The 12,198-nt window shown below is 40.5% G+C and overlaps 1 protein-coding gene across 4 annotated transcripts in view; it reads right to left on the minus strand.

Moving 5' to 3' along the window:
* Positions 1-4,221: 4,221 nt before the first annotated feature.
* CCDC141 (coiled-coil domain containing 141) overlaps positions 4,222-12,198 on the minus strand; it is a 149,840-nt gene continuing 141,863 nt past the window's right edge. For 3 of the 4 annotated variants that reach the window (XM_045196305.2, XM_045196304.2, XM_045196306.2), the window contains 2 exons: positions 9,499-10,352; positions 4,222-7,384 (listed from right to left, as the gene is read on the minus strand). In XM_045196305.2, the coding sequence (XP_045052240.2) occupies positions 7,117-7,384; positions 9,499-10,352 (1,122 nt within the window). In that variant the 3' untranslated portion in view covers positions 4,222-7,116. The remainder of the gene's footprint in view (positions 7,385-9,498; positions 10,353-12,198) is intronic. The other variant, XM_024561457.4, reaches the window with a different exon arrangement.

The raw sequence follows: 12,198 nt of genomic DNA on the forward strand, positions 1-12,198 counted from the left end.
GCTCAGCTTTACAACATTCTCATTACAATCAATGTCTTTCTAATTTTTCTCGAGGTCTATTAATGATGATAATGGCCAGCAAATGATTGAATTTGATTTATGCTCCACATCAAGTATTCCCTTGCTCTGATGAACGCTGTCTCTTTCAAATACTTTATCTCCTTTCAACACCCCCCAAAATATCACAGGAAGCTGCAAGAGAAACCAAATGTTGGATGTTGCAACTTGATTAGAAATATGCATGATGTCTGCAGCCAATTTCTAGAAAATAGACAAATTCATGTTGCCTTGGTTTCTGAAGATGGCTGATTTACTGTAATTTATTTTTTTGTTGCCAACTTCCTGCCTTTCTCCTGGTTGCAATTGTTGCAGGCTTTCTGCTTTTGGTGAAATTGCTATAGTCATTTACTAATTCCAGGAGTTTTTAGTAGATTTTTGGAGTTTCTACATAGAAAAATCATGCTACTGTAAATAAAGATGGTTTTATTTCTTCTTTTCCAATACACAAGACTTTCCTTTTCTTGTCTTACTCACTAGCAAAGACTCCCAGCACGATGTTGAATGCGAGACTCTGAAGTCCCTAGGAATCCTCACCACCTCTTGCTGCTGTGCTCGCAGTCTCTCTTGCCGAAGTCTCACAGCAGCTCTGTGACACCAATCTCTGCTTCTACCGCCGTAAGGCCTTTTCCAGTGCGTCTCCTCTCTGTGTCCATCTCTATCACACCTTCTTGTAAGAACGCCAGTCACAGGGTTTAGGTGTCACCCAGACGCCCTCTGCCACCCAGTTCCATCCTCCAATTGGAGGACAAAAATATGCAGACACCTGTTATTATGGCCTCTAACTTCCTCTCAGGGGCTCCCCACAAACATTTGCATTTACTCCCCACACAGGTGTGTTTCCTGAATCTGTAGGAAACTCACACTGAGAGTGAAGGTGAAACCTATAGCTGACACTCGGTGTCCTCACCCTGATGTTCGGCTATTTTTCTCTTCCTGCCTACATTTCCCAACACTTAGGGAAACACAGCATACAGTCCAAACCTTCCAGGTTCCCACAGATCCCGTTTCTGCACAAGAATCAGACAAGGATTTGCTGAGTAATCCTATTACTCCCTTAAAAGTAATAGAAATGCATACACATGCATTTGAAAAGGCATCCCCTGGAGCTGCATTAGCTTCAATCACAAGTGGGCCCCCGTGGGGCTGCGAAGGTTGCTGGAGAAGACTCTGGAGAGGATGGGCATTTTAGCCTTTCCAGTTCCGCCAGGTAACTGGGCTCCCACTTTGTCTGTGTTTCCAACTGTTCTGTTGGTCAAAAGCGTGTCTGTGTTGGCAAAACACCTACTACACACAAAGGGGGCTTCAGCATCACTAGAATATAATGGGGTAGAGACTATTTGCCATGAGTAAAGTATTTCTCTGCAGTTCATTTTTTGAATTCTTACCTTGAAAAGATTTTGTTAAATGATTTTTAATGACAATGTAAGATAAAAGGTGCCATGTTGTAGTTGTTCAAATCAATAAAGTTCCTGGAAGAGAACAGTTGTTGAATGACAAAGGGAAAAGTTTATTTCATTAGCTAGCTCTGCCAAGCTGTATTTCACAAATATTGATTTAAGTGGGTTCTAAATGGAAAAAAGCCGTAGCAGGAACCCACCCGAATACAGATTGAAAACTTCAAATCATGTAGCTATCATTGTTCTGGTTTAAAGAAAAAGGTTGGATCGATGTTTTCCAGCTATTCCTCTGGTTAAAATATGTTCCATTTTCATCCTGTTTTTTTACTGTGCTACATGGAAGCAAATGCACTCAGATACTCTTGTCTATGTAATTCTTTCTGTTCCCTTGTCCTTTGAAGAGGATGGCATGTTAATTTTATGGTATATAAAAGAAGGATTTTCTTAATCCTCCATTATAAAAGGAGGAAAAATAAATCCTCCTACTTTAAGGAGGAAATAAAACAAAAAAATCCTCCTATTTTATAAAAAGGAGGACCTATCCATTGAATGAAAGGAAGAGCTACATGGCCAAAGAATCAAAGACTGACTGTCCATCTGGAGGCGTGTCATCCAATGTTCACCACTGAAGCTCGGGTGCTTCAGGAGGTACATACACTCTCACCCGCACCGAGAACAGTGGTAAAGGCCAAATTAGCAGCTTTGTGCTTTCCCACTTGAGGTTGAACTTACACACAGCTGATAACATTCGAATCTCATCTCATGACGAGAGCAGAGAAAATGAATTGTTGCTTTAAGCAGGACACTTTCATCTTGTGAATGCAACTCTTTCCGCTCTCTGATGCAGCTCAAGATTCTGCTCATTAAAAATGGAAAACAGTCTGTCATGCTTTGGCATTTGCATTGACAAGCACAACATCAGAGCATGCTAGGAGGAAATATTTTATTTTGTTTCAGCTAATTTATTTCATGGATACACTTAAAACACTGTAGGTACAACAGAAATGTCGAAAAGCTTCGGATGGCAATTTCTAGTAAGGAATGGTCATGAATAAAAACAAAGTGGAACACGATGCCCTATTATTTCCTTCCTTCATTTGGAATTCAAATAATCTAAGCGCTTGGATTTGGCTTTTTAAAAAAATATTTACACATATGAATGAAATGTTGGTTTCAAATAAGATCTGCTCACAAGCAGACTACTGAGCCCCAGCTACAATAAAATATCGATAATGTGTGTAGTGCTCTAAAGAGGTACAGAAGTTCTGGTTCGGGCAGTTGGGACATAGCCAGAGGGCGGAGACACCACTTCTTCACTGACCCCTGAAGAGATTCATGCCTGATGTCACCTGCGTTACACTTTGGGACAGTGGCCTTGGATTTTGCCTCTTCTCTCCTCGGTGCTATTGTGACCACTACAGTCAGCATCTACCAGTATCTTTAAGTTTAAATTTTCAATCGAGGGCTGTCCAGAGGATCTGGAGAGTTCTCACTTAAATTTTATAGGTTAGGTAAGTGTTTTATATGTACTTTGTGGCTGGAAGCTGATGATGACAGGTACTGTTGATAATAAAGAAGAATAATCAGATAACAAACACATCTGTCTCTTTTTACATTCCCCCACCCTATCTCTCCAAAAACAAAAACCAAAGAGACAAAAAGTAAATATAGGCTAAGTTTATCTTTGTTTACTTCTGACAATTCAAGAAATATAATATTAAGTGAGACTATGTCTTAGGTGCTGGGAATATGATGATGAACAGGGCTGTGAAGATCCTGCCAGAAGACACAGATGTTCCAACAAGCAGGTCCCATGCTGGGCATCACGGGTCGGAGACGGGCAGCTCTGGTACGGACTGTGCACACAGCAGGGACACCTATACTCCCCTTGATGGGCCAGAGGGCTTCCTCGGGGGAGCAGTGTCTCAAGTGGAACTGGAAAGCTAAGCAGGCATTAAACTACACGTAGATAGGGTAGAATGTAGTAAGGGAATTTTGGGGAGAAAGCATTAGAGGGAAGAAAGTGCATGATAGGGTAAAAACCTGAAGTTCATTTGGCTTTGGAGGGGAGGAGAGGACAGAAAGGATGGAACAGAGCCTGGGAAGGGGAAGCCAAGTATGGAAGGATCTTGTTTACTACTTGAAGGAATTTAAGCCTAAGTGAAGCAGTTAGAAGGCTCCTGCAGTGATCTATTTTAAGTCTGTGCCTTGACTATATGTGATGGTGGACATTGTTGAATGAAATAACTGAATTTTTCCTGCTTCTTTTCCCAAGTATTTTAGATATTATAAAATACGCAGAGACTCAAATAAAAAGGATTTATACAGTAAATTTCTCCGGAATTCAGTGTGAGGAAAACTTTACCACCAAATGTTTCTACATCCTTTAATTAGAAAATCAGAACTGGAAAACTCAGTGGTTTTGCCTTGTAGGAGGCTCCACACGCATTTTGTGCTGCACTCCTTTAAGGTGCCAAGTACATATTCTCTTTAATCTGTCCTTTCATTTTCTTGTTGAAAAAAGTGTTTTGATATTAACGTCCAGAATTTTTTCTACAAGTAAATGAGCAAAAATCATAATTACATCTTAAGAGCAAATCATTTGAAGTTACTAGGTTTTTCAGTTTTTGACCAACAATTTTAGTTCATACTTTCATAAGGACAATTCTTTGATCAAGGCAGAAATCCTAGCAAAAAGGAAAATCACACTTAAGTCTTTGAAATTTAAATAGCTAATTATTCTTTAATGCTGTGGGAATTACTAGATAATCAACTGATAGTCCAGAAAAATAAGTAGGTAGGTAGACAGGTAGGTAGGTAGTTATATAAATAGACACTGGAAGATACACAGAAAATGATCTGAAATATAGCTTGAATATCTGTGTAATGCTTTTTCCCAATATTTGAATTCTATGTATGTATGTACATATACATGTATGTATGTATGTAATCACATATATAATCTTATATTTTAGAAATACATCAAATATAGCAGGGGCTTTATATGCCTTATTTGTTCAGGAACTATGAACATGAGGTCTGTCCAGAAAGTATCCAGCCATGCAATATGGAAAATAAAGACATTTATTGAAAAAGATACAAGAAACATTGTACATATGACAATGATGCCTCAGTCCCCCTGAGAGCAGGCACCTTGGGACCTCACACAGTTCTCCCAAATGCTATCAACTGCCCCGTCATATTTTCCTGAATCTTATCAAGGGTCTGAAATCTCTTCCCTTTCAAAGGTGATTTTAGTTTTGGGAAAAGCCAGAAGTCACAAGGCACCAAATCTGGGCTGGATGGGGCTGAGTCACCTGGGTGATTCAATGTTTTGCCAAAAAAACTCTGCAGGACACGTGATGCACGACCTGGTATATTGCTAATCACCAGTTACCCATAGCTTCGGCCTTCTGAATCATCCAAATAGTGTCTGTGGAGGGATGTTCAAGCTTAACACAAAATTTGACGCAGACTCATTGCTCTACTTGCTCAGTCATTTTGAACGCAACAGCCACACAGTACACATGCTCACTCAGTGGCATCTACTGACCTCACCGACTAGTACAGTGATGTTGTCATTGTTAATGCATGTGCATTCCAGTCCACTCTCCTTGGCTACCAGGTTACATTGATATTGCACAAACTGTTCTTGTTATATTAACAATGGCTGGGCTTTTTCTGGACAGACCTCATATATGTATATCCCACCCTGCTCCCCAAAGGATTAATTGACATGTAACAAGTGAAGCAAATGGGCAAGTCCTGGTGACCTAACAACCCCAAACCACAAATTCAACCAAGATGACAAATATTGGTAAGGAGATCCTATGAAATTAACAAGAAAAGAGATAGAGGGTGGGACAAGAATTTGTTACCTGGCCCTGCCTGTCCTCTTAGCGCATGAATAGATTTCACTTTTCAGCTTCAACATGGAAATAGCATTTAGGTAAGACATGCAAAATTCTTGAAACCATACCAAAAGGATAGGAAAGTTAAGAGACTATGTATTCCCTGGGATGCTGCATATATAAGCTTTTGATAGGCTTATGTCAAAATTTGGTAGAAAATTACGAGATTTAATATTTTAATTAAACTAAATATACAGCACAAAAAAACTCAACTTTTTACTCAACCACACATTTCACATCTTCAGATAACATTCAGTAACTTTTTAATATCAACTTGAATATATTATATTTAAATATTTTATTATTTGTAGATAGTCTTAGAGCAACATAATTAATTCCTTCCCTTCATCAAAAAACTATAATGAATTATTCTTTCAACTCAAGATTTTATGCTAGTATGACAAGACTATGTTTAAAATCTAAAAACAAATGCATCTCTTATTCACATTTATTTTTTAAAGGAGCCAAAAATATAATCCCCTTTTCTGAATAATATATTTCAGAAAGGCACAGAACATTCTTCAAAACTGCAGTGATAATTACAATAAAGGATAGAATTCATCTGATGTCACTCCCCCCACCCAGATCATACTAAATGCACCCTCCTGAGATTAATTTCAAATCTCTGAAAAGGATGTAGTCTTAAGAAATTAGAGAGGAATTTAAGCTCCAATTCATAAAACATCATTTTCTCACATGGGACTAATTAGAGTCACATACTACAGCAATCTTTTTAATTAAATATTCTGAAGAAACAACATCTGAAAGAAAAACAGTGGGCAGGAGGCAGCGTGATGACAAATTAGATTCAACAATTTCCTATAGCCTCATTGCATGCTTTTCATTTTCCAGATCTTTATAAGACATGCAATAAAAACTTTCAATTGTCCAAGAGGTAGATGATGAACCCATTTCTCAATGGAGGCGGAGGCACTACTAACATGCCTTACAATCAGCTGCAAAAATGGTCAGCAGCAGAACCAAGATTAGAAGCAGGAGGAACTGGCTGCAATGGTATACATGGCTGCCCACAACACGCCGAGGGAATGCAGGAATAATGTTGGTCCGTGCTCACTGCCTGTGTCCCGTCCAGCTCTATGACATGCATAGCTGATGGAAGTTTGAAACTCTACTTAAAGTTGACGGCACATCTAGTCTCCAATGTCAGACCCATGAGATCAACAAGCGGAGTGGTTATTTGCAGCGTTATCCTCAGACCCAGGAATGGAGGCTACGTTAAAGCCACATCGAATGTATTTCAATAAATGAGATCAAGACAAAATTAAAGGACACCTAATGCACGAACAAAAATTAGAACGTCAGTTCAGTATTTCTACTGTTATTCTACAAAGATATATTTATGAGTACAATTAAAATTAAATTTTCAAACATTTGGATTTCAAATTTGACACATCTCTATGCTGTGAGCCTTGATCTACATGCTCCTGAATTAGGAGGGCATAAACATAGCATGCTTTTACTGTGTTTTACACTGAACACATCTCTTTGTGGAAAACAAAAAATATACCCTTATCCACAGCAAATAATTTACCAAGCTCCTCAAATAGGTGAAAGCACCGAAGAAAACTGGGTTATTTCACCAAACAGTGGTATTAGCCAAACAAGCAGTATGGTCAGAATGGAGGGACACTTGGCCGGAGATGCTGCTTTGTTGGAGATGCAGGAAAATGAACCACTGTATTGTCCTTCAGGCTCTTGAGAGTGACGTCCACGGGTGACAAGCCCAGTTACTGCAGGAGCAGCCAGTACATTAGCGATACACTAACATAGATGACACACAGTGTTACCCAGTTTATTCTTGTGATTGGCGGCCTGCGGTTACCTGTCACATGGAGGATGACATTGGAAGAGAGACTGCCACTAGAGTTTTGGGCCTGAGCCACATACAGGCCTGCGTCTGCCCCGCATACCTTCGGAATGAACACCGAATGTCTTGTCTCCTTGTGGGAAACCTGTAAGTGTCCATCTGCAGACAATTTCTGGCCCTTCTTGTACCTGAGGCAGAGAGTCAGTTTTTAAAGTCAGAATCATTGTTTATTCACATCATATCCAATTTCTAAAAACCATTGTACATAAGCCCATTACTACTGCAGTATTCTCTAGTGAGAGCAGGAACTTTGTAGTTACCACAAATGCCAACGGGGCTGTTTATATCCTTCGGGCAGAGGTTGGCAGCTGGGGTGCAGAGAAATGCCTGATCGGCTCAGACCATGTTTTTTAAAAATTGATTTTTTGACACCATTTAACAATTGGAATGCTGCATATGAAAATTCGGACATCAGCTACTCTAAAAAACCCAGACTATCTGGTCACACTGGGGCCCCATTTGCTCCTGGCAATTATTTAAATGGGAACTGGCCCCTCCTATTTGGTCTCCCTCGTTCTTCCAGCTGCTATGGACCAGCAGCCTGGAATCTGCATTGGGTGACACTCAGCCACCCCCCTATGTTCATCCCGTAAGACCCACATTCGAGTGCCAACGTGCTGTTTTAGAGGAAGGCACTTCTTACACAGCATTTCCTGCAGAAATGAGTTTGTTTAATTATTGAATTAATTTTATTAGAAGGAAACTATTTCTAATTATAAAAGGCATTTATGCACTTGGATTATTACCATTAATGATGTTTCTAAAAGTTTCCTGAAAACATGAGTGCTTGGCTGCATCTTTTTAGAAAGCAAATAATTTATTTTGTTTATTCTAGATGCTTATTTATTTATATCCATGTCCTTCTACACAAGAAGTTTGACAAACCTGAACTACTTTCTGTTCCCATGGCCTAAGCGATAATTTTTCATTTTTCTGATGTCCTAAGAATGTATGACATCTTGCCAGTTGTTAATGCAGCAAAATTGCGAATCTGAGGGCAAGATACTTTTTTTCACTATGGTTCTTCAGTATTATAGTTGCAATAGTTCCTTAATAATATATTCTAACCAAGTTATTTGTTATGTGGACAAAAACAAGAAACACTTCAGACAACATTTTTCTTTTGGGTAAATTGATATTTAATGGTGAATTAAATATCCTTTAAATTCATAAATATGAAATCCCTGATCTGTAAAAAACATGCAATTGTAAAAACAACAAAATAAATCAACAGGCATATAAACGGCTGCATTAGAGCAGAAGTGCAGTTTCTTTTCATCAGAGAAACCAGTGTTTTCGCATGAATTCTTTAGGTAACTGATTCACACTTCAAGTGCCTTCCATGTACACACACAACAACTGAAACTGATAATTTAATATCTATTAAAACATTACAATAAAGAAATGCTATTTTACTTAGTTCAGAAATATAAACTCATTCCAACAAATTTGTAACTTTGTCTTCAAATAAATCTACTCAAGGATGAAAAATTTCTAAATGTTTAAAATTAATCCAAGTATTGAGAGAGTTAAAACTGCCTTTACAACAACAGAATGTGAATTAAAACTTGTATTCTGTAGTTTACTTTTATTAAAGCAAATAGGCTAAAAAAGAATTTCTCCCTAGTGAAATCATATTGTTCACAGCTTGGTTATTACACCTTTCAAAAGTGGGTTTATTACCTGTCACTGGGAGTAACTGTGAAAGAAATATTTTTATTCCAGCTCTCACATTGAAGAAATGTATAAAAAGAAATCTTAGTGAACCAAACAAATTCTGCAAAAATGACATGAGTGACTATTGGGAAGAGAGAAAAAGCGGAGATAGGTAAATGGAAGAAAAGGGAAAACCCCAAATTCCTATGTTTTTTAATTGAATAAGAGATGTTAAATCAAGAAAACTTCATGCTTATGCAAAAATAAACAATAGGGAAAAATTTCAACCTATCATCTTTAGAAATGTGGAATGTTAAACTAATAAAGAATAGCACACATAAGTCTCAGTGCCTTTGGAGTTTGTTAAATTATGATTCCATACGGTTACTTTTTCTCCTTCAGGGTATTAGCCATGCTGCTATTAAAATGAGAGCCGGGGGAGGTGATGTGAGGTTGGGTCATGCAGCTTTGCAGTGTTGCAGGAAATTAATCAGCTACCCCTAAACCTTTCAGTTAGTGCACACGAATGACTTGCCCAGTGATTCGGCGTGTTTCTGCTTATGGCTTGTCATTATAGGCTACCCACCATGTCAGTGTAGGCTCTGGAAATCCTGTTACTTCGACTTCCAAAGTCACTGGAGAACCTTCCATGACAGTTACGTTAGACAGGAGCCTGGAGAAATTAGGTGCCTGGCCAGCTAGGCTGACCACACTGTTCTTTGCTGGCGTACTTTTAATCTCTTCTCGGGGAACCGTTTGCCTGTGATGGGCCCTCCTGGGGCCTAATTGAAACCCCAGGCCCGAGAATGCATCCTGGGAAGCATGCAGCCTATCTCGGGTTTTAGTGACATTATTATCAGCATGCATTTTCTCCTGTGTGTCTAGCAAACTTTCCTGAGCCTGCAGGTGCTGTTGTAAAGCTCTCTCATGCAGTTCACTCGGCATGCTCTCAGGATGTGTAGCACTGATTTTGCTGATGGCAGTACTCTTTTCCAGCAGTCCTCCAGAGGTTAATGGGGGCTCAGCTTTGAACTGGGGGTGAGGCTTCTCAAAATGACTTGAAAATGTTTCTCTCTTATCATCGCAAGTATCAGCAAAAGCAGCAGGTGGTGGAAGGCCAGTTTCCTGGGCCTCCTCTGGACAGCTGGCCACGGTCTGCATCCTGTAGCTGCTTACATGAAGGCTGAGGGAGGGGCTGGCATGTTCCTCGACCTCCATGTCAGATGGGGCGAGGGGGGAATCGGGGCTCCCGGGGAGTGGAGGCAAGGAGATGTCATCAGGTGACACACACTCATGTTCTTCTCCTGAAAGCATGTCCGCAGGCAGGAGCAGGCCTTGGGCTCCACCCTCTTTGCCAGAGGAGAGCTGCTTTGGGTCCTGAGGAAGCTGGCCCTCTCCTGTTCCGTTAATGTCCAAAATAGCCACTGCCTGCGCCCGTTCCTTCAAAACAGAAAAGCCAAAGCTCTGGGTTAATCATTGAGTTTTCTCTTCCCAGGTCTCAGGCTCAGCGTCAGAGACACAATTTGAGAAAAGCTGTGGTGAGTTAGAGCTTGGGGCCCTGGCTCAGGCATTAGGGAGCTGGAAGCCCTTTGTCTGTTTCCCCCAGGCACAGTTCCACCCCATGATGAAGGAACCAGTGAACTGACCTCCAGTAACTGAGTGAAATGCGATAGACCTTGCAAAACAGAAGAGAGAAAGGCCTAGTTATCATCTCTAATGGAGGGTTAGATTGGATAAGTGTCTTTTCAAAGCATAATCTGAGGAGTCTCTTCTCACCAGCCAATTTTGCTTTGGTTTATTTGTCTGCGCTCCAGCGGAACACAGTTCCTAAACATCAGAGGCTCCCTCGTCAGGTCATCTCTTGGACTCTACTAGAGCGATCCCTCTCCCTCCTCAGGGAAGCCATTCTTTTTATTTTATTTTTTTATTGCAGTAAAGCAGACATAACATTTAGCATGTATCCATTTTTAAGAGTACAGTTAAATGGCAGGAAGTGCATTCACAATGCTGTGTGAGCAACGCCACCAATCATCTCCAGGACCTTTTCATCCTTCTGAAGTGAAACTCTGTACCCTTCAAACGCCAATTCTCCATTCTCCCTCCCCCCAGCCCCTTCTACTTCCTGTGTCTCTCTATTTGACTTTTCTTGGTATTTCATACAGAGAAAGCTATTTTTAATGACTGGCTTTATTTTCTTAAAGCCCCTTAGTCCCACTGGAATCACTTGGATTTACAACCACTGCCATGTAGGCAAACAAAATGAGTGTCTGGGAGGCAGAATGTAATGATATTCTACCTCCATGGAACTGAGTGTGACGCACCAGTCCTCCACGTACATAGCTCAGGAAGCCATCCGTCCATGTGGCAAATTTACGATAACACCACAAGGCTTTACCTTCCAAAATATCTCAAGAGATAGTCTTATCTTAAATTAAATTAAATGAAGCTAAGTAGGAAGTAGCGGAAGAAAGACATTGAACACAGGGCTTGGTCTATGAAAGGCATTTCTGGGGTTTGGACAGGGCTTTGGACAGCCAAGAGTGACTTGGCACCTTTAGGGCACTTGGGTGGACAAGAAAGAAGAGCAAAAAGGTGGTGAACAATGCTTTTTCTTCCCAACTTTGTTCAGAGTAAGTGTCTCAGGAACACCTCCCCCCACCTACCAAGTGGTTAGAATTAGAGGAGGAGGGTCCAGGGACTGTCCTCACCCCATCTGGTGGGAGCACTCCCCCGAACAGTTTGGTATAAAAGCAATTCTGTGCTATTGCTTCATGAATCATATGTAGGCACATGAATGCAAAGAGGAGGAAGGTCTGACGTGGGAATCTATGGAATCCTTGCAAAGCAGCTTATTTCCATGCAGCAGCTCCTGGAGCTCCCTTTGCTCCTGTGGAAAGAGTCACAAGGCTGAAATTCCGAGCCACTGGGCTGCCTGCCCAGTTCTGACACTGCTTTTCTGTGATTTTTGAAGGGAAAAATATTTAATGTCTTTTGGTCTCAGTTTCCTCAACTATAAAATGAGATTTGATCAGATGATTGTTAAATCCCTTCCAGCACTAGAAGCCTATAATTGCCGGCATCACCAGCCTTCATCTCCTACCGAACAGTTCTGTGACTTTAGGCAAGTCTCTTAATACTCTGTGCTTCCATTTAACCTGAGGAGTTTTCACGTATTACTGTGGATTTCGCGTCTGTCCTCACCTCGGGGATAAAACACCGTAACTAATCTGTTAGCGGGCAACGACCATTGCATTGACTGAATCGCCTAATTCCACCTGCTGCATTT

Source organism: Desmodus rotundus, chromosome 2 (genome assembly GCF_022682495.2).
Source record: "Desmodus rotundus isolate HL8 chromosome 2, HLdesRot8A.1, whole genome shotgun sequence".
Classification (NCBI taxonomy): Eukaryota; Metazoa; Chordata; class Mammalia; order Chiroptera; family Phyllostomidae; genus Desmodus; species Desmodus rotundus.